At 46.6% G+C, this 24864-nt stretch overlaps 1 protein-coding gene across 1 annotated transcript in view; it reads left to right on the forward strand.

The window, feature by feature from the left end:
- DCHS1 (dachsous cadherin-related 1) overlaps positions 1-24864 on the forward strand; it is a 131806-nt gene that overhangs the window by 52065 nt on the left and 54877 nt on the right. Inside the window, exons 5-14 of the mRNA XM_063950773.1 lie at positions 4689-5669; positions 8164-8351; positions 8422-8518; positions 8650-8807; positions 10112-10952; positions 13224-13463; positions 15636-15761; positions 15850-16059; positions 16436-17305; positions 19054-19167. Of these exons, the coding sequence (XP_063806843.1) occupies positions 4689-5669; positions 8164-8351; positions 8422-8518; positions 8650-8807; positions 10112-10952; positions 13224-13463; positions 15636-15761; positions 15850-16059; positions 16436-17305; positions 19054-19167 (3825 nt within the window). The remainder of the gene's footprint in view (positions 1-4688; positions 5670-8163; positions 8352-8421; positions 8519-8649; positions 8808-10111; positions 10953-13223; positions 13464-15635; positions 15762-15849; positions 16060-16435; positions 17306-19053; positions 19168-24864) is intronic.

Raw genomic sequence — 24864 nt, forward strand, 5'->3', positions numbered from 1 at the left:
ATAGACAGCATGTCACAGGGCAGTATGGAGGTATAACCTATAGACAGCATGTCACAGAGCAGTAGGGAGGTATAACGTATAGACAGCATGCCACAGGGCAGTAGGGAGGTATAACGTATAGACAGCGTGTCACAGGGCAGTATGGAGGTATAACTTATAGACAGCAAGTCACAGGGCAGTATGGAGTTATAACCTGTAGACAGCATGTCACAGGGCAGTGTGGAGGTATAACCTATAGACAGCATGTCACAGGGCAGTATGGAGGTATAACCTATAGACAGCATGTAACAGGGCAGTAGGGAGGTATAACCTATAGACAGCATGTCACAGGACAGTATGGAGGTATAACCTATAGACAGCATGTTACAGGGCAGTAGGGAGGTATAACGTATAGACAGCATGTCACAGGGCAGTATGGAGGTATAACGTATAGACAGCATGTCACAGGGCAGTAGGGAGGTATAACGTATAGACAGCATGTCACAGGACAGTAGGGAGGTATAACGTATAGACAGCATGTCACAGGGCAGTATGGAGGTATAACGTATAGACAGCATGTCACAGGGCAGTATGGAGGTATAACGTATAGACAGCATGTCACAGGGCAGTATGGAGGTATAACGTATAGACAGCATGTCACAGGGCAGTATGGAGGTATAACGTATAGACAGCATGTCACAGGGCAGTAGGGAGGTATAACCTATAGACAGCATGTCACAGGGCACTAGGGAGGTATAACGTATAGACAGCATGTCACAGGGCAGTATGGAGGTATAACGTATAAACAGCATGTCACAGGGCAGTATGGAGGTATAACGTATAGACAGCATGTCACAGGGCAGTATGGAGGTATAACCTATAGACAGCATGTCACAGGGCAGTATGGAGGTATAACCTATAGACAGCATGTCACAGGGCAGTATAGAGGTATAACCTATAGACAGCATGTAACAGGGCAGTAGGGAGGTATAACCTATAGACAGCATGTCACAGGACAGTATGGAGGTATAACCTATAGACAGCATGTAACAGGGAAGTAGGGAGGTATAACGTATAGACAGCATGTCACAGGGCAGTATGGAGGTATAACGTATAGACAGCATGTCACAGGGCAGTAGGGAGGTATAACGTATAGACAGCATGTCACAGGGCAGTAGGGAGGTATAACCTATAGACAGCATGTAACAGGGCAGTAGGGAGGTATAACCTATAGACAGCATGTCACAGGACAGTAGGGAGGTATAACGTATAGACAGCATGTCACAGGGCAGTATGGAGGTATAACGTATAGACAGCATGTCACAGGGCAGTATGGAGGTATAACGTATAGACAGCATGTCACAGGGCAGTATGGAGGTATAACGTATAGACAGCATGTCACAGGGCAGTATGGAGGTATAACGTATAGACAGCATGTCACAGGGCAGTAGGGAGGTATAACGTATAGACAGCATGTCACAGGGCAGTATGGAGGTATAACGTATAGACAGCATGTCACAGGGCAGTAGGGAGGTATAACGTATAGACAGCGTGTCCCAGGGCAGTATGGAGGTATAACGTATAGACTGCATGTCACAGGGCAGTATGGAGGTATAATGTATAGACAGCATGTCACAGGGCACTAGGGAGGTATAACGTATAGACAGCATGTCACAGGGCAGTAGGGAGGTATAACGTATAGACAGCATGTCACAGGGCAGTATGGAGGTATAACGTATAGACAGCATGTCACAGGGCAGTAGGGAGGTATAACGTATAGACAACATGTCACAGGGCAGTATGGAGGTATAAAGTATAGACAGCATGTCACAGGACAGTAGGGAGGTATAACGTATAGACAGCGTGTCACAGGGCAGTATGGACGAATAACTTATAGACAGCATGTCACAGGGCAGTATGGAGTTATAACCTATAGACAGCATGTCACAGGGCAGTATGGAGGTATAACCTATAGACAGCATGTCACAGGGCAGTATGGAGGTATAACCTATAGACAGCATGTCACAGGGCAGTAGGGAGGTATAACCTATAGACAGCATGTCACAGGGCAGTAGGGAGGTATAACGTATAGACAGCATGTCACAGGACAGTAGGGAGGTATAACCTATAGACAGCATGTCACAGGGCAGTAGGGAGGTATAACGTATAGACAGCATGTCACAGGGCAGTATGGAGGTATAACGTATAGACAGCATGTCACAGGTCAGTAGGGAGGTATAACCTATAGACAGCATGTCACAGGGCAGTAGGGAGGTATAACCTATAGACAGCATGTCACAGGGCAGTAGGGAGGTATAACCTATAGACGGCGTGTCACAGGGCAGTATGGAGGTATAACCTTTAGATGGCATGTCACAGGGCAGTAGGGAGGTATAACCTATAGACAGCATGTGACAGGGCAGTATGGAGGTATAACCTATAGACAGCATGTCACAGGGCAGTATGTAGGTATAACCTATAGACAGCATGTCACAGGGCAGTAGGGAGGTATAACGTATAGACAGCATGTCACAGGGCAGTAGGGATGTATAACCTATAGACAGCATGTCACAGGGCAGTATGGAGGGTATAACCTATAGACAGCATGTCACAGAGCAGTAGGGAGGTATAACGTATAGACAGCATGCCACAGGGCATAGGGAGGTATAACGTATAGACAGCATGTCACAGGGCAGTATGGAGGTATAACCTATAGACAGCATGTCACAGAGCAGTAGGGAGGTATAACGTATAGACAGCATGCCACAGGGCAGTATGGAGGTATAACCTATAGACAGCATGTCACAGGGCAGTATGGAGGTATAACCTATAGACAGCATGTCACAGGGCAGTAGGGAGGTATAACGTATAGACAGCATGTCACAGGGCAGTAGGGATGTATAACCTATAGACAGCATGTCACAGGGCAGTATGGAGGTATAACCTATAGACAGCATGTCACAGAGCAGTAGGGAGGTATAACGTATAGACAGCATGCCACAGGGCAGTAGGGAGGTATAACGTATAGACAGCGTGTCACAGGGCAGTATGGAGGTATAACTTATAGACAGCAAGTCACAGGGCAGTATGGAGTTATAACCTATAGACAGCATGTCACAGGGCAGTATGGAGGTATAACCTATAGACAGCATGTCACAGGGCAGTATGGAGGTATAACCTATAGACAGCATGTAACAGGCAGTAGGGAGGTATAACCTATAGACAGCATGTCACAGGACAGTATGGAGGTATAACCTATAGACAGCATGTTACAGGCAGTAGGGAGGTATAACGTATAGACAGCATGTCACAGGGCAGTATGGAGTATAACGTATAGACAGCATGTCACAGGGCAGTAGGGAGGTATAACGTATAGACAGCATGTCACAGGACAGTAGGGAGGTATAACGTATAGACAGCATGTCACAGGGCAGTATGGAGGTATAACGTATAGACAGCATGTCACAGGGCAAGTATGGAGGTATAACGTATAGACAGCATGTCACAGGGCAGTATGGAGGTATAACGTATAGACAGCATGTCACAGGGCAGTATGGAGGTATAACGTATAGACAGCATGTCACAGGGCAGTAGGGAGGTATAACCTATAGACAGCATGTCACAGGGCACTAGGGAGGCTATAACGTATAGACAGCATGTCACAGGCAGTATGGAGGTATAACGTATAGACAGCATGTCACAGGGCAGTATGGAGGTATAACGTATAGACAGCATGTCACAGGGCAGTATGGAGGTATAACCTATAGACAGCATGTCACAGGGCAGTATGGAGGTATAACCTATAGACAGCATGTCACAGGGCAGTATAGAGTATAACCTATAGACAGCATGTAACAGGGCAGTAGGGAGGTATAACCTATAGACAGCATGTCACAGGGACAGTATGGAGGTATAACCTATAGACAGCATGTAACAGGGAAGTAGGGAGGTATAACGTATAGACAGCATGTCACAGGGCAGTATGGAGGTATTACGTATAGACAGCATGTCACAGGGCAGTAGGGAGGTATAACGTATAGACAGCATGTCACAGGGCAGTAGGGAGGTATAACCTATAGACAGCATGTAACAGGGCAGTAGGGAGGTATAACCTATAGACAGCATGTCACAGGACAGTAGGAGGTATAACCTATAGACAGCATGTCACAGGGCACTAGGGAGGTATAACGTATAGACAGCATGTCACAGGGCAGTATGGAGGTATAACGTATAGACAGCATGTCACAGGGCAGTATGGAGGTATAACGTATAGACAGCATGTCACAGGGCAGTATGGAGGTATAACGTATAGACAGCATGTCACAGGGCAGTATGGAGGTATATGGAGGTATAACGTATAGACAGCATGTCACAGGGCAGTAGGGAGGTATAACCTATAGACAGCATGTCACAGGGCACTAGGGAGGTATAACGTATAGACAGCATGTCACAGGGCAGTATGGAGGTATAACGTATAGACAGCATGTCACAGGGCAGTATGGAGGTATAACGTATAGACAGCATGTCACAGGGCAGTATGGAGGTATAACGTATAGACAGCATGTCACAGGGCAGTATGGAGGTATAACGTATAGACAGCATGTCACAGGGCAGTATGGAGGTATAACGTATAGACAGTACTGTACTTGTTGTTGTTATTATTATTATTATTATTATTATTATTATTATAATATGCCCGTCTCTTCTAGGTGTGAGCAGCGAGATACTGTACTCCTTATCTTATGGTGATCCCCGTGGTCTCCTGTCTCTGGATGCTCATTCTGGAATATTGTCCACACGTCGGCAGCTGGATCGGGAAGAAGATGCCGAGCTGAATCTGGAGGTTCAGGCTTACAGCGGGTCTCCCCCAGCCTACACCCGGTCCCGGGTAACCCTGCGAATCACAGATGTGAATGACAACCCTCCAGCGTTCTCCTCCTCTTCTCACACACTGAGGCTCCAGGGTTCCACCGCTGCAGGCTCCATCATCCTTACTGCCAGAGCAACAGACGCTGATGAAGGAGCCAATGGTCAGGTTCATTATCAGATGCTGTCTCAGGGACCCTTCAGCATCGATAGTCAGGGACAGATCCAAATCACCGGACCCCTGACCCAGGAAAGCTACGACCTCCAGGTGCTGGCGCTGGATGGCGGATACCCCCAACTGTCCTCCAAGTTAGAGGTGACCGTCCTGGTGATGGAGCAGGAGTCGGAGCCAGCATGCGGAGCCCCCGATTACCGTGTGGAAGTTCGGGAGGCCAGCGCCCCGATGAGCCGGCTGGTGCAGGTCCAGGCGCTGCTTCCTGGCGGAGGGGAGAACCCATTGCGCTATAGGCTGAGGCCGGATGCTGATGCAGTGGGATTCAGTGTGGAGTCAGAGACGGGATGGCTGTACGTACGAGGAGCCCTGGACAGGGAAAGCCGGGAAGTATATGTACTCGCGGTGTTGGCATCTGGGGGCTCCGGCAGCCGCACCGCCACCTGCACGGTGCGCGTCCGAGTGACGGATGAGAATGACAACGTTCCACGTCTGAGTGAGGAGAGATATTTCATGAGCATCTCTGAGAACCGGCCACCTGGGGAGGTTGTGGGAAGGGTCAGTGCCTCAGACAGAGATGCCGGACAGAACGGCCGGGTGACATACAGGCTTCCAGCACAAGAAACGGACTTCAGCATTCACCCACATACAGGTAGGTTCCCTGTATGGTACCTATCCCAGCATACACCCACACACAGGTACGTTCCCTGTACGGTACCTCCCAGCATACACCCACACACAGGTACGTTCCCTGTACGGTACCTCCCAGCATACACCCACACACAGGTACGTTCCCTGTACGGTACCTCCCAGCATACACCCACACACAGGTACGTTCCCTGTACGGTACCTCCCAGCATACACCCACACACAGGTACGTTCCCTGTACGGTACCTCCCAGCATACACCCACACACAGGTACGTTCCCTGTACGGTACCTCCCAGCATACACCCACACACAGGTACGTTCCCTGTATGGTACCTATCCCAGCATACACCCACACACAGGTACGTTCCCTGTACGGTACCTCCCAGCATACACCCACACACAGGTACGTTCCCTGTATGGTACCTATCCCAGCATACACCCACACACAGGTACGTTCCCTGTACGGTACCTCCCAGCATACACCCACACACAGGTATGTTCCCTGTATGGTACCTATCCCAGCATACACCCACACACAGGTACGTTCCCTGTACAGTACCTCTCAGCATACACCCACACACAGGTACGCTCCCTGTACGGTAGCTCCCAGCATACACCCACACACAGGTACGTTCCCTGTACGGTACCTCTCAGCATACACCCACGCACAGGTACGTTCCCTGTACGGTACCTCCCAGCATACACCCACACACAGGTACATTCCCTGTACAGTACCTCTCACCATACACCCACATACAGGTATGTTCCCTGTACAGTAGCTCCCAGCATACACCCACACACAGGTACGTTCCCTGTACGGTACCTCTCAGTATACACCCACACACAGGTACATTCCCTGTACAGTACCTCTCAGCATACATCCACACACATGTGCGTTCCCTGTACAGTACCTCTCAGCATACGCCCACACACAGGTACGTTACCTGTACAGTACCTCTCAGCAAACACCCACACACAGGTACGTTCCCTGTACAGTATCTCTCAGCATACACCCACACACAGGTACGTTACCTGTACGGTACCTCTCAGCAAACAGCCACAGACAGGTACGTTCCCTGTACGGTACCTCCCAGCATACACCCACACACATGTATGTTCCCTGTACAGTACCTCCCAGCATACATCCACACACAGGTACGTTCCCTGTACGGTACCTCCCAGCATACACCCACACACAGGTACGTTCCCTGTACGGTACCTCCCAGCATACACCCACACACAGGTACGTTCCCTGTACGGTACCTCCCAGCATACACCCACACACAGGTACGTTCCCTGTACGGTACCTCCCAGCATACACCCACACACAGGTACGTTCCCTGTATGGTACCTATCCCAGCATACACCCACACACAGGTACGTTCCCTGTACGGTACCTCCCAGCATACACCCACACACAGGTACGTTCCCTGTATGGTACCTATCCCAGCATACACCCACACACAGGTACGTTCCCTGTACGGTACCTCCCAGCATACACCCACACACAGGTATGTTCCCTGTATGGTACCTATCCCAGCATACACCCACACACAGGTACGTTCCCTGTACAGTACCTCTCAGCATACACCCACACACAGGTACGCTCCCTGTACGGTAGCTCCCAGCATACACCCACACACAGGTACGTTCCCTGTACGGTACCTCTCAGCATACACCCACGCACAGGTACGTTCCCTGTACGGTACCTCCCAGCATACACCCACACACAGGTACATTCCCTGTACAGTACCTCTCACCATACACCCACATACAGGTATGTTCCCTGTACAGTAGCTCCCAGCATACACCCACACACAGGTACGTTCCCTGTACGGTACCTCTCAGTATACACCCACACACAGGTACATTCCCTGTACAGTACCTCTCAGCATACATCCACACACATGTGCGTTCCCTGTACAGTACCTCTCAGCATACGCCCACACACAGGTACGTTACCTGTACAGTACCTCTCAGCAAACACCCACACACAGGTACGTTCCCTGTACAGTATCTCTCAGCATACACCCACACACAGGTACGTTACCTGTACGGTACCTCTCAGCAAACAGCCACAGACAGGTACGTTCCCTGTACAGTACCTCTCAGCATACACCCACACACATGTATGTTCCCTGTACAGTAGCTCCCAGCATACATCCACACACAGGTATGTTCCATGTACGGTACCTCTCAGCATACACCCACACACAGGTACGTTCCCTGTACAGTACATCTCAGCATACACCCACACAAAGGTACGTTCCCTGTACGGTATTGGTGAGAGAACTTCCCGCACAGCCGGCACACCGCAGGCTATTACATATTGCTCTGTACTGCACTGCAGTGATATCATTATAGGCAATTGATATATATCATCTGTGTTATAATTCTGTAGCCGCCTTCCGTCCTGGCCCTAGGATGCTGGGGGCCACCATACACTGTCCCTGGCAATGTTTCATACGCCTCTCTCATGTCCTCCCCCCCCCCGCAGGAGAGCTATCGGTAAGACGGAGCCTGGACCGGGAGCATCAGGCTACCTACCAGCTGCTGGTAATAGCTCAGGATGGAGGGGCACCTCCGCGCAGTGTGACCGGTACCGTCCATATCTCTGTGCTGGATGAAAATGACAACGCTCCGGTGTTTCTACATCCCGGCTCTGGGAGGGAGACCCCCATACAGGTAATAACAGGGAAGGGGGCACCAATGTATTGCGGTTCCTTGTGACCTAACACTACTCTGCCCCCTGCAGGTGATGGAAGGGAAAACATCCGGGGTGTTTGTGGCGCTGCTTTTGGCCAAAGATGTGGATGAGGGAGAGAATGGAACGGTGACGTACAGCTTATCGGGTACGTATTAGAGGCGGCCGGGGGCGTATCGCGAGGAGGGTATACAATGTACACCGTGGCATCACATCCTCTGTGACTGTATATGTGTGCTATACGTGACTGGCGCTCATATCCTCCTTATTCTCCTGCAGGACCATGGCTGGAACGTTTCTCTCTGCACCCACACACCGGAGAGCTGCGCACCGCAACTGCTCTGCACCACGCAGAACGTTCCCTCTACACCGTGACTGTGCAGGCCAGGGATTCAGGATCTCCCTTCAGGAGCACAGAGACCACCCTCCGTATACAGGTAATGTCCTTTCTCCCCCTCTTACGCCTGCTGGTGCTGCTCGGTCAGTAGATGCTCCGCATTGTATATGTGGCTGCGCACTGGTTGCAGGAGAGTAGTCGCTGCCTCTGGCCCCTGCAAGCTCTTACTCCTGGGTGTGGGTATAGCTGCTGAAGCGCCTCTTTGCCGGTGACTGTGTCCGCTTTCTCCTGGTCTCTTACTCTGCACACTGGGGGCTGCGCAGGACACTTTTCTAGTGCTTTGTTAATGTTAATAATTCATGTTAGTAATGGTCATCTGTAGGTGGCAGAGTAGGGTTATTGCTAATAAAGGGTATATTTATTAATTACCTGTAATTTCATGCCGCAGTAAAAAGAAATGAAGTATCAGCCGCATGTAACCAAATTCACATCCAGTGGCGGCGCTCCTATAGGGGGATGTAGCTATGGCCACCGGTCACAGTACAGGCACCTACATCCCGCACCCCCCTATTCCTGACAGTCGGCATGCCGACTAGAAGGGACTATTCCCACTCAAGTGGGAATAGAACCCATGGCAAGCGCAGCTTACTACCGAGCCCACAACGGGACTTGTTGGTCTTATGCCTTGTTGGTCTAATGCCAGAATCCCAACCGCTGACAATGCTGACTGTCGGCATTGTCAGCGGTTGGGATTCTGGCATAAGTATTCTGACCACCGCAATCCCGACTGTAACTGCATCCTGTTTGAGCCAGACGGCAATCTGGGGAATGGGTAGACTGACTCAAGCCAAACAAGCAGGACTAGATGTGACTGGGCCAATGAACAGGTCCTTTATATGTGGTTCAATGTTACCCTGGTCAGGAGACTCACCCCCGAGACTGGAGACTCACCCCCGAGACTGGAGACTCACACCTGAGACAGGAGACTCACACCCGAGACAGGAGACTCACACCCAAGACAGGAGACTCACCCCCGAGACAGGAGACTCACACCCAAGACAGGAGACTCACCCATGGAAAACACAATATGGTGCCTCATAAATGGAATCCTGCCAAATTGTTTTTGCACTTACAGTAATATACATCAGGTACTTTATGGCAAGAAAAGAATTGAAACAACAATACATTGGGGGAGATTCAAATGTTTGAAAAGTCAGGTGGGAGTCTGTTATTTGCTATCTAATAGACAGGAAAAAATAAACTCCCAACCGACTTTTCAAACATTTGACTCTCCCCCATTATTTCTTCTCATGTGTGAGGGAAGGTGGATCTAGCCTCAGTGAGTAATATACTAAGACATTAGGGGTATAAATACTCCACTCATGATATCTGTTTAACTTTCAGGTTTTGCCCTCCTCTCGTCACCCGTCAAAGCCTAACCCGAGCATTCTTGTTCTAACACCAGTGGAAGGGTTACCACCCGGATCACTTTTGGGCTCTGTTTCTCCCAAAATTCCCCATGAATCTGCAATTTACACCTTGCTGAATGACCTGCACGGGATCTTCATGGTGGATGGACAAACAGGCAACATCTTCCTAGTAAAAGACCTGGATTATGAGTCCCAATCTAGGTATAGCCTTCAGGTGAGTGTTGAGGAAGCCCGGAAGATGACCGGAGTGTACCGACCTCCTCAAGTTGTCCAGGTAGAGATTGAAGTCCAGGACAAAAATGACCACTCGCCGATGTTTCCAGAAGACCCATTGACATTGGTAGTTCCAGAGGATGCTCAGATCGGTTCCTCCATCTTCACTTTCCAGGCTGTGGACCGCGATGGACCAGGTCCCAACAGTCAGGTCCGTTATTCCTTAGTGCACCAGGAACCAGAGCTGGCTGAAAGCACATTTCTCATGGATGCAGAGACAGGTGTGATGAGTATAGCACGCCCACTGGATCGGGAGAAGGTGCCTTCATACCTACTAATGGTGGAGGCCAGAGATTGCGCGTTAAATGCCAGCCAACGCCGCTCCACTTCAGTCACTGCCAGAATATTTATCAGTGACCGCAATGACCACACTCCACACTTCATTACGCCATCTACTGCATGGTTGTCCGAGGACCTCCCTGTGGGATCTACAGCTCTCTTCCTGGTGGCACAAGACCCAGACCTGGGTGAGAATGGTAGGATTGGCTATCAACTATCTGGAGGCAATGAGGAGGGCAGGTTCCAGATCCATCCAAGCACAGGTGAGAGACAGTCAGGGGCCCTGTCTACATATGGTGGGAAGAGGCAGAGGTTCCAGGGAAGAGGTGACTTGTGTGATCTGTCGAAGGACTTGTTGAAGGGTGGATGGACCTTGTGCATTACAGACATACTTATTGCTGTTCTGTATTGTGATGTGGGTTGTGGTGGTATTGGGGTTCTCTTTGATGATGTTGGTAGTGGTAGTATTGGGGGTCGCTTTGATGATGTTGGTAGTGGTAATGGGTCTCTCTTTGGTGATGTTGGTAGTGGCAGTATTGGGGGTCTCCGGGTGATGTTGATAGTGGTAGTATTGGGGGTCGCTTTGGTGATGTTGGTAGAGGTAGTATCTGTGATCTCTGTTATGATTTCTGTAGTAGTAGTATTGGTGGTCTCTATGACCATGTTAGGTGTAGGAGTGTTAGTGGTCTCTGACCATTTTAGGCGTAGTAGTGTTGGTGGTCTTTTTTTACCATGTAGGGAATAGTAGTGTTGGTGGTCTTTATTACCGTGATATTAGTAGTAGTGATAGTGGTCTCTATGACCGTGCTATTAGTAGTAGTGTTAGTGGTCTCTATGACTGTGTTATTAGTAGTAGTGATAGTGGTCTCTATGACCGTGTTATTAGTAGTAGTGTTAGTGGTCTCCATGACCGTGTTATTAGTAGTAGTGATAGTGGTCTCTATGACCGTGTTATTAGTAGTAGTGTTAGTGGTCTCTATGACCATGTTATTAGTAGTAGTGTTAGAGATCTCTATGACCGTATTATTAGTAGTAGTGTTAGTGGTCTCTAATACAGTGTTATTAGTAATAGTGTTAGTGGTCTCTATGACCGTGTTATTAGTAGTAGTGATAGCGGTCTCTATGACCATGTTATTAGTAGTAGTGTTAGTGGTCTCCATGACCGTGTTAGGCGTAGTAGTGTTAGTTGTCTGTAATACAGTGTTATTAATAGTAGTGTTAGTGGTCTCTATGACCGTGTTATTAGTAGTAGTGATAGTGGTCTCTATGACCGTGTTATTAGTAGTAGTGTTAGTGGTCTCTATGACCATGTTATTATTAGTAGTGTTAGAGGTCTCTATGACCGTATTATTATTATTAGTAGTGTTAGTGGTCTCTAATACAGTGTTATTAGTAATAGTGTTAGTGGTCTCTAATACAGTGTTATTAATAGTAGTGTTAGTGGTCTCTGTGACCGTGTTATTAGTAGTAGTGTTAGTGGTCCCTATGACGGTGTTATTAGCAGTAGTGTTAGTGGTCCCTATGATCATGTTATTAGTAGTAATGTTAGTGGCCTCTATGACTGTGTTATTAGTAGTAGTTTGGGTTGTCTCTATGACCGTGTTATTAGTAGTAGTGTTAGTGGTCTCTATAACCGTGTTATTAGTAGTAGTGTTAGTGGTCCCTATGACGGTGTTATTAGTAGTAGTGTTAGTGGTCCCTATGACCGTGTTATTAGTAGCAGTGTTAGTGGTCCCTATGACCATGTTATTAGTAATAGTGTTAGTGGTCTCTATGACCGTGTTAGTAGTAGTAGTGTTAGTGGTCCCTATGACCGTGTTATTAGTAATAGTGTTAGTGGTCTCTATGACCGTGTTATTAGTAGTAGTGTTAGTGGTCTCTATAACCATGTTATTAGTAGTAGTGTTAGTGGTCCCTATGACGGTGTTATTAGTAGTAGTGTTAGTGGTCCCTATGATCATGTTATTAGTAGTAATGTTAGTGGTCTCTATGACTGTTATTAGTAGTAGTTTGGCTTGTCTCTATGACTGTGTTATTAGTAGTAGTGTTAGTGGTCTCTATGACCGTGTTATTAGTAGTAGTGTTAGTGGTCCCTATGACCGTGTTATTAGTAGTAGTGTTAGTGGTCTGTATGCCCGTGTTATTAGTGTTAGTGGTCCATGTGACAGTGTTATTAGTAGTAGTTTGGGTTGTCTCTATGACTGTGTTATTAGTAGTAGTGTTAGTGGTCTCTATGACCGTGTTATTAGTAGTAGTGTTAGTGGTCCCTATGACCGTGTTATTAGTAATAGTGTTAGTGGTCTCTATGACCGTGTTATTAATAGTAGTGTTAGTGGTCCCTATGACGGTGTTATTAGTAGTAGTTTGGGTTGTCTCTATGACTGTGTTATTAGTAGTAGTGTTAGTGGTCTCTATAAACGTGTTAGCATTGGTAGTGTAGTAATGTTAGGGGAAAACGGAATGATTCATTGCTTTATGTTGAGGTGTGAAATGTATTTGGACCTGCTGTAACCTCTGTTGTCCCTCCCACATAGGTGCTCTGTCTGTAGTGAGGGCATTAGACCGGGAGGAAACACCGGGATATAACCTTACCTTGGTGGCTGTGGACCACGGCTCTCCACGTCTCTCCTGCACACAGACGCTTTCTATAAGTGTTCTCGATGTGAACGATGAAACGCCAACCTTTGAGAAAACACAATATGAAGCGACAGTTACAGAAAACCAGCCCGCTGGCGTCATTGTGCTGCGACTGCAGGCGATAGACCGAGACCTTGGTGAGTAGAGGGAACTGTTACTGAGGCTTTTCAGATATCAGTCATTGTGGAACCGTACAGCATCACTGAACGCATAGTAAAACCTCCTCAGAGCGTCTCACCATGCCCTGGTACTGATTATCTCCAGAATTTGGCCAGAATTATCAGTGGTGGTAGAGATGGTGACTTATCATGGGTATGGGTGGTATGCGTTGGCTTTCTCCTGGATTCTCTCATGTGTGTCACAGTACAATACATTGCAGAACATGGACTACAGGGATGCCGCTACGCGCTTCCTCCTATATCTGATCACATATCTCCACCACCCAGCCCCATACTGATTAATGTCCCGGTTATCTCAGTCCTCCACACATCCTGTTATCCGCTCATTATCCCATTATCCTCCCATTTTCATATCTCATCCATCCAATCTCTTTCCATACCCTGCCGATACACTTCTATCCCCTGTCCCAATTCACCTAATAGTCCTAGCTCTTATCCTGTTCTAAGATGGCTCCAAACTATCTCTTTTCCTTCATATTGTCCCATGTCACCCGCAGGCCCGTCCCGGGGAAGGACGTGCCAGCCCACGCAGCATATTTACACATCTGTTCTCCTTCCATGCAACCACTACATCTAGACCCCTGATTATTCCATCCCACATCATTCGGGGCGTCCTAACGGAACATCCCAACTATGGCCAGACCCCCCGCAGGAAGCATAATACTAATCCACTGTATTGTTACTCAGTCATCTTCCCCTGATCCCACATATACTCTAATTACTATTATTATTATGTCCCTGAGACTAGGTTGCGCATGTACGTCTTAGTATGCTCACCCGTAGGAACACATGAGCGCTGTATGAAGCCGCAGCTCTGCGTACTAAGGCATTCCCGCGCCTCGCTGTGGTGCCCGTGCCGCAGGCTGGATGAGCACGACTACATCTGTAGCTATTGTCGTGCTACTGTTACCCCTATTACACACCCCTGTCATCACACCTACCTGCTCTCATGAAAAGGGTCACAGTCTCTGGGCTCAGTCTCAGACCTTTAAACCCTTAAGATGACCTGCGGGGTCTTTTGTTGTCATTACCCATAAGAATGGGGAACGCTTTTTGGCTGATTGATGTGTACTGCATTTATATCCTACATGGTACAGATGGAGCCATGCTCATCTTGGCTTCTCTGCTGCACCTAGGCGCACCATGGCTTATTAGCATAAGTCTTTCATCTATTGTTCTCAGCTGCAATACAATACAGAGAGAACAATACAGCAGGGGATTAAATCATTACAGCAGGGGATTAAGGGGGTCATTCTCACACTGACATTCGGGGGGACGCTCAGTACAGGGCTAGTCCGCCCCGCATGTTAGTGCCGCCCCTCCCCCGCAGAAGTGCAAAGGCATCGTACAGCGGCGATACCTTTGCACTTCAAGAGTAACTCCCGACCAGCGCAGCTTTAGCGTGCTGGCCGGGAGCTACTCATCGCTCCCCGGCCCGCAGCGGCTGCGTGTGACGTCACGCAGCCGCTGCGGCCCCCCCCCCCCCCCCGTTCGGTCTGGCCACGCCTGCGTTGGCCGGACCACGCCCACGAAACGGCAGAGGCCATCGTAGCGGCCCTTCGGCCGTCGGGCATGTGCTGGCGCACTGCGTGCATGCGCAGTTCTGACCCGATCGCACCGCTGCGATAAACTGCAGCGTGCGATCGGGTCAGAATGACCCCCTAAGTCCGACCGCCCTGGCTCAGTTAAGCCTATTACAGGGATAGATGAGCATGTCTCCATCTGTATGTGCAGTTACACTCACGTGCGATGAATAACAGCCTGCATTGTTTGTTACATATGACACGTATGTTTGCAGTCCTGTGGAACGGATATTCTTATTATCATGCTTTATGTATATAGAATATGTCTGTTGTACTGCAGCCTCTGTAGCGGAGTACTGGTGTATAACTGGTTGCCTTGACTAGTTACTGATCGCTGATTGGGTCGTGTTTCTCTGCATATAATGACATCACAGTGATGTCACTAGGCCTTTGTATTTGCGCCTTTTTCATACTAATTGGTGCCTATATACACCTCTGCTCTATATTGGTGGCTCGGCCGAGGGCACAAAGCTGCCGAAACGTTAACGAGAGCCATGTTATATATGTAAGGCTGCGCTCTATCACCTTATAATATATGTCACTGTAGGTCCTGGAGGACGTATCACGTATGGCGGGGTCACTGGCGATGAGTTCTCCCTCGATGCGGAGACTGGAATACTAACCACCAAGCAGCCACTGGACAGAGAGCTAAAGCAGATGCACAAGCTGACAGGTGAGTACGGACTACAAGTGACACAATGCCACCACCGCACCTCACACCCTACATACATAGTGACAACACGTTCCGTCATGTACTGCAGTGTACGCCCGGGATGGAGGATCACCGCCGCGCGTGGCCGAGGTCAGGGTACACATCACCGTCGGTGATGAAAACGACAATAAACCGAAATTTGAGAGTGAAAATGTGTTCCTAGAAGTCCCTGAAAATCAGGAGCCCATTACTTTATGTGTCCTCGGGGCCTGGGACCCAGACGCTGGGAGCAATGGGCATCTGACCTACCTGCTGATAGGTAAGTGATCACTTCTAGACACGTTATATGCCACACATCCTCTTACGTGACGGAAGTATACCATACACGGGCAGTCCACCCACCATGGACTCAGTACATGTAGCTTGTGGACCCTTGCCATGATCACGGTCTATCTGCCGTGATTTAATACGTCATCTGAGGAGTTGCCCTTGGCAACGAATCAGATTCGAGCTGTCAATTCTCTCTTGAGGTCTAGAAAATGATAGCTAGAATATGATTGGTTGCTTTGGGCAACACCACTTGCCTGTTTCAGAAGCTTTGGTAAATGTAGCCCCCAGTTTGTGTCTGCTCCTCACACCTAGTTGCGGGTGGACCTGGCTTGTGCAGTCACTGACATCACTTTGTTCTCTCGTAGATGGTGACCCATCGCGTGACTTCTCTCTAGATTCCGCGTCTGGAGCACTCTCAACGTCTCGAGCTTTGGACCGGGAGTCTGTGCCTGAGTACCGACTGACGGTGGTAGTCCATGATTCCGGCACCCCATCTCTGAGTGCCACCACTAGTGTCACCGTCTCGTTGCTAGACCTCAATGACAATGCTCCTGCCTTCACAGCAGCATCCTTCCATGCAGAGGTTCCAGAAGATACCCTCGAGGGCAGTATAGTCCTGCAGCTGACCGCCCTAGACCCAGACCACGGTCCCAATGGTCAGATTACATTCCATCTCTCTAATGGTACGCAGGGAGCCTTCCATGTAGACCGTCTAACCGGACATATCACAACCGCCATTCAGCTGGACCGCGAACGTCGAGCTGCTTATACCTTCCTGGCGTGGGTCATGGACTCAGACCCCTGTGGGCCGCGGAGTACAGAGGCCACTGTGACAGTAATAGTAAAGGATGTCAATGATAACCCTCCTGCTTTTCTGCGCAGCCCTTTCCATCTCAACCTGTCCCGTAACACCCCCATAAAGCGCACTTTGGCCGCAATGAGGGCAGAAGACAAGGATGCTGGTGCTAACGCTTCCATTTTATATCGGTTGGCCCCACATTCATCGAAAGGAGGATTTTCTGTGGACCCCTACACCGGCGAGGTGCGTCTGCTAGAGCCGCTGGAGGAGATGGGCCCACGAGAGCGCACAGTGTTTGTACAGGCTTCCGATCTGGGAGAACAGCCACTATCCACCACTGCGGTTCTGGTCATCCATCTGCGTGACGAGGCGCCGCGGGGTCCACGCTTCCCACGAGAGGCCGTTGAGTTCAGCTTGCCTGAAAATAGCCAACAAGGTAAAGGAATCCAGGAAACCTCAGCGGTGGTGGGACAATGGGTCAGTGCGAAAACTTGTCCGAGTTATAGGGCGGGATGTACTAAGGCCAGATATTTGGGCAGTACAGATGGTGTAGTGGTTAGCATTACTGCCTCACAGCACTGAGGTCATGGGTTCAAATCCCACCAGGGCCATAACTGTGTGGAGTTTGTATATTCTCCCCGTACTTGCGTGGGTTTCCTCTGGGTACTCCGATTTCCTCCCACAATCCAAAAATATACTGGTAGGTTAATTGGCTCCCAACAAAAAAATTAACCCTAGTGTGAATGTGTGTGTACATGTGATAGGAAATATAGAGTGTAAGCTTCACTGGGGCAAGGATTGATGTGAATGAGCAAATATTCTCTGTACAGCGCTGCAGAATATGTGTGCGCTATATAAATAACTGGTAATAATAATAATAGATATGAGGCCTAAACTCAGGAAATATGTTTTTCTCTGACCGTGCCATCACTGTCCCCTCTCTGATGCCATCACTGCCCCCTCTCCGATGCCATCACTCTCCCCTCTCTGATGCCATCACTGTCCCCTCTCTGGTGCCATCACTCAACCCTCTCTGATGCCATCACTGCCCCCTCTCTGATGCCATCACTGCCCCCTCTCTGATGCCATCACTCTCCCCTCTCTGATGCCATCACTGTCCCCTCTCTGATGCCATCACTGCTCCCTCTCTGATACCATCACTGTCCCCTCTCTGGTGCCATCACTCAACCCTCTCTGATGCCATCACTGCCCCCTCTCTGATGCCATCACTCAACCCTCTCTGATGCCATCACTGCCCCCTCTCTGATGCCATCACTGCCCCCTCTCTGATGCCATCACTGTCCCCTCTCTGATGCCATCACTGCCCCCTCTCTGATGCCATCACTGTCCACTCTGATGCCATCACTGTCCCCTCTCTGATGCCATCACTGCCCCCTCTCTGATGCCATCACTGTCCACTCTGATACCATCACTGCCCCCTCTCTGGTGCCATCACTGTCCCCTCTCTGGTGCCATCACTCAACCCTCTCTGATGCCATCACTGCCCCCTCTCTGATGCCATCACTGCCCCCTCTCTGATGCCATCACTCTCCCCTCTCTGATGCCATCACTGTCCCCTCTCTGATGCCATCACTGCCCCCTCTCTGATACCATCACTGCCCCCTCTCTGATGGCATCACTGTCCCCTCTCTGATGGCATCACTGTCCCCTCTCTGATGGCATCACTCTCCCCTCTCTGATGGCATCACTGTCCCCTCTCTGATGGCATCACTCTCCCCTCTCTGATGGCATCACTCTCCCCTCTCTGATGGCATCACTGCCCCCTCTCTGATGGCATCACTGCCCCCTCTCTGATGGCATCACTCTCCCCTCTCTGTTACCATCACTGCCCCCTCTCTGATACCATCACTGCCCCCTCTCTGATACCATCACTGTCCCCTCTGATACCATCACTGCCCCTTCTCTGATGGCATCACTGTCCCCTCTCTGATACCATCACTGTCCCCTCTCTGATACCATCACTGTCCCCTCTGATACCATCACTGCCCCCTCTCTGATGGCATCACTGTCCCCTCTCTGATGGCATCACTGTCCCCTCTCTGATACCATCACTGCCCCCTCTCTGATGGCATCACTGTCCCCTCTCTGATACCATCACTGTCCCCTCTCTGATACCACCACTATCCTCACCTTGCCAGTTTATACTTTGTTTATCTATTACAGGACTGGTGGTCGGGGCGGTGAGGGCAGCTCACACTGGTGGCTCCACTGGAAAGATCACCTACAGCTTCCTCAGTGGAAATGAAAATGCAGCTTTCACCATCAACCCAAGTACAGGTACTCTCCTCCTTACATCCCATGTTATGTTTATACTACAGGTACTCTCCTCCTTACATCCCATGTTATCTTTATACTACAGGTACTCTCCTCCTTACATCCCATGTTATGTTTATACTACAGGTACTCTCCTCCTTACATCCCATGTTATGTTTATACTACAGGTACTCTCCTCCTTACATCCCATGTTATCTTTATACTACAGGTACTCTCCTCCTTACATCCCATGTTATGTTTATACTACAGGTACTCTCCTCCTTACATCCCATGTTATCTTTATACTACAGGTACTCTCCTCCTTACATCCCATGTTATGTTTATACTACAGGTACTCTCCTCCTTACATCCCATGTTATGTTTATACTACAGGTACTCTCCTCCTTACATCCCATGTTATGTTTATACTACAGGTACTCTCCTCCTTACATCCCATGTTATCTTTATACTACAGGTACTCTCCTCCTTACATCCCATGTTATGTTTATACTACAGGTACTCTCCTCCTTACATCCCATGTTATCTTTATACTACAGGTACTCTCCTCCTTACATCCCATGTTATGTTTATACTACAGGTACTCTCCTCCTTACATCCCATGTTATGTTTATACTACAGGTACTCTCCTCCTTACATCCCATGTTATGTTTATACTACAGGTACTCTCCTCCTTACATCCCATGTTATGTTTATACTACAGGTACTCTCCTCCTTACATCCCATGTTATGTTTATACTACAGGTACTCTCCTCCTTACATCCCATGTTATGTTTATACTACAGGTACTCTCCTCCTTTCATCCCATGTTATGTTTATACTACAGGAACTCACATCTACTGTATAGCCATGCCTCTGGTACTCACAACTATTGCCTTACTACAGGTGCACACAGAGAAATCCTTACCTCAGGTACTCACAGCAATATCCATACTGTACATATAGCGATATCCATACCTCAGGTACTCACAGCAATATCCATACTGCAGGTACTCATAGCGATATCTATACCTCAGGTACTCACAGCAATATCCATACTGTACATATAACGATATCCATACCTCAGGTACTCACAGCAATATCCATACTGTACATATAGCGATAGCCATACCTCAGGTACTCATAGCAATATCCATACTGTTTATATAGCGATATCCATACCTCAGGTACTCATAGCGATATCCATACCTCAGGTACTCACAGCAATATTCATACTGTACATATAGCAATATCCATACCTCAGGTACTCATAGCGATATCCATACCTCAGGTACTCACAGCAATATTCATACTGTACATATAGCGATATCCATACCTCAGGTACTCATAGCAATATCCATACCTCAGGTACTCACAGCAATAGTCATACTGTACACATTGCAGTATCTATACCTCAGGTACTCACACCAGTATTCACACTACAGGTAATTATAGTGATATCAATACCTTAGGTACTCACAGCTATATTCATACTGTACATATAGCGATATCTATAACTTAAGTGCTCACACCAATATTCATACTACAGATACTCATAGCAACATCCATACCTCAGGTACTCACAGCAATATTTGTACTACAGGTACTCATAGGAATATCCATACCTCTGCTACTCACAGCAATATCCATACTACAGGTACTCATAGCGATATCCATACCTCAGGTACTCACAGCAATATCCATACAACAGGTACTCATAGCAATATCCATACCTCAGGTACTCGAAACAATATCCATACTACAGGTACTCATAGCGATATCCATACCTCAGATACTCACGGCAGTATTCATACTACAGGTACTCATTGTGATATCCATACCTCAGATACTCACAGCAGTATTCATACTATAAGTACTCATACCAATATCCATACCTCAGATACTCACAGAAATATCCATACTACAGGTACTCATAGCGATATCCATACCTCAGGTACGCACAGCAGTATTCATACTACAGGTACTCATAGCGATATCCATACCTTAGATACTTACAGCATTATTTATACTACAGGTACTCATAGTGAAATCCATACCTCAGATACTCACAGCAGTATTCATACTACAGGTACTCAGTGAAATCCATACCTCAGGTACTCAGAGTGATTAGAGCTCAGGTACTCACAATGGTATTTTTATTACGGTACTTAGAGTGATATAATATAGGTACTAACTGATATTGATGCTGCAAGAACTCATATCGATATACCTACAACACATACTGTACTCACTGCAATATTAATACTACAGGTACTCCCAGTGATATTCATTACACATTTACTCACAGTGCTTCATACCATACGTATTCACATCAATATTCATATTACACATCATCATAGTGATTCATACTACACATACAGTGATATTCATACTACATCTATTCCCAGCGATATTCTGACTACATGTGCCCAAATCAATATTCATACTGTACATACAGGGATATCCATACCTCAGGTCCTCACAGCAATACTCATACTACACATCCTCATAGTAGTTCACACTACACGTACTCATAGTGATATACATACTACACATATAGTAATTCATACTACACTTACAGTGATTTATACTACACTTACAGTGATTCACACTACACATACAGTGATTCACACTACATAAACTCAATGATTCATACTACACATACTCACAGTAATATTCATACTACACATACATAATTCATATTACACTTACAGTGATTTATACTACATATACAGTAATTCATACTACACTTACAGTGCTTCATAATTCACTTACAGTGATTTATACTACACTTACAGTGATTCACACTACACATACTCAGTTATTCATACTACACATACATAATTCATACACTTAGTGATTCATACTACACTTTCAATGATGCACACTACATGTACTCAGTGATTCATACTACACTTAGTGATTTATACTACACTTAGTTATTCACACTAAACGAACTCACAGTGATTCATTCTACACATACATAATACATACTTCACCTACTCACAGTGTTTCATATTATACTTACATTTATTCATACTACACGTACTCACAGTGATTCATACTACACATACTCAGTGATATTTATACTACACATATATAATATATACTACACTTACAGTGATTTATACTACACTTACAGTGATTTATACTACAGTGCAGTGATTCATACTACACATACATAATTTATACTACACATACTCACAGTAATATTCATACTACACATACATAATTCATACTACACTTATTGTACAGTGATTCACACTACACGTACTCACAGTGATTCATACTACACTTACAGTGATTCGTACTACACATACTCACTGTGATTCATACTACATCTATTCCCAGTGATATTCTGACTATGGTGGTCATTCCGAGTTGATCGTTCGTTATTTTTTTTCCGCAATGTAGCGATTAGTCGCTAATGCGCATGCGCAATGTCCGCAGTGCGACTGCGCCAAGTAAATTTGCTATTAAGTTAGGTATTTTACTCACGGCATTACGAGGTTTTTTCTTCGTTCTGGTGATCGTAGTGTGATTGACAGGAAGTGGGTGTTTCTGGGCGGAAACTGGACGTTTTATGGGTGTATGCAAAAAAACGCTGCCGTTTCTGGGAAAAACGCGGGAGTGTCTGAAGAAACGGGGTAGTGTCTGGGTGAACGCTGGGTGTGCTTGTTACGTCAAACCAGGAACGAAACTGACTGAACTGATCGCAGTGGCAGAGTAAGTCTCGAGCTACTCAGAAACTGCTAAGAACTGTCTATTCGCAAATCTGCTAATCTTTCGTTCGCAAATCTACTATGCTAAGATTCACTCCCAGTAGGCGGCGGCTTAGTGTGTGCAATGCTGCTAAAAGCAGCTTGCGAGCGAACAACTCGGAATGAGGGCCTATATTCATACTGTACATACTCACAGGGATATCCGTACCTCAGGTCCTCACAGCAATATTCATACTACACATCCTCATAATAATTAGCACTACACAAACTCACAGTGATTCATACTACGCATACATAATTCATACTACACTCACAGTGATTCATACTACACTCACAGTGATTCATACTACACATACATAATTCATACTACACTCACAGTGATTCATACTACACATACATAATTCATACTACACTCACAGTGATTCATACTACACATACATAATTCATACTACACTCACAGTGATTCATAGTATACTACACATACATAATTCATACTACACTCACAGTGATTCATACTACACATACATAATTCATACTACACTCAATGATTCATATTACACTTACAGTGATTCATACGACACGTACTCAGTAATTCACACTACACATACCAATAGTGATTCATACTGCATGTACTCATAGTGATTCATTATACGCCTACTCGCAGTGATAGAAATACATACAGTAATTCATACTACACTTACAGTGATTCATACTACACTTAGTGATTCACACTACACGTACTCATAGTGATTCACACTACATATACTCAGTGATTCATACTACACATATATAATTCATACTATACACACAGTGATTCGTACTACACGTACTCACAGTGATTCATACTACACATATATAATTCATACTACACTTACAGTGATTCACACTACACATACTCAGTGATTCATACAACACATACATAATTCATACTACACATACAGTGATTCATACTACACGTACTCACAGTGATTCATACTACACATACATAATTCATACTACTCTTACTCACAGTGATCTTACACGTACTCATAGTGATTCATCTTACACATACTCATAGGGATTCATCTTACACGTACTCATAGTGATTCTTACTACACGTACTCATAGTGATTCATCTTACACGTACTCATAGTTATTCATCTTACACGTACTCATAGTGATTCACACTACATATACCAATAGTGATTCATACTGCATGTACTCATAGTGATTCATTATATGCCTACTCGCAGTGATAGAGATACATACTACACATACATAATTCATACTACACTCAATGATTCATATTACACTTACAGTGATTTATATGACACATAATCAGTGATTCACACTACACATACCAATAATGATTCATACTACACATATATAATTCATACTACACTTACAGTGATTTACACTACACATACTCAGTGATTCATACGACACATACATAATTCATACTACACATACAGTGATTCATACTACACGTACTCACAGTGATTCATACTACACATACATAATTCATACTACTCTTACTCACAGTGATCTTACACTTACTCCATAGTGATTCATCTTACACGTACTCATAGGGATTCATCTTACACGTATTCTATAGTGTAATATATATAGTTTATATACACATAAACGCTGTGATGAATATGTGTGCGCTATATAAATAACTGGTAATAAATAAATACTCCTAGTGATTTTTACTACACGTACTCATAGTGATTCATTCTACACATACTCATAGTGATTCATTCTACACGTACTCATAGTGATTGATTCTACACATACTCCTAGTGATTCATCTTACACATACTCACAGTGATTCATTTTACACATAAACGCTGTGGAATATGTGTGCGCTATATAAATAACTGGTAATAAATACTCCTAGTGATTCATACTACACATACTCCTAGTGATTCATACTACACGTACTCCTAGTGATTCATGCTACACGTACTCCTGGTGATTCATACTACATGTACTCCTAGTGATTCATGCTACACGTACTCCT

The sequence above is a fragment of the Pseudophryne corroboree genome, chromosome 2, assembly GCF_028390025.1.
Source record: "Pseudophryne corroboree isolate aPseCor3 chromosome 2, aPseCor3.hap2, whole genome shotgun sequence".
NCBI lineage: Eukaryota > Metazoa > Chordata > Amphibia > Anura > Myobatrachidae > Pseudophryne > Pseudophryne corroboree.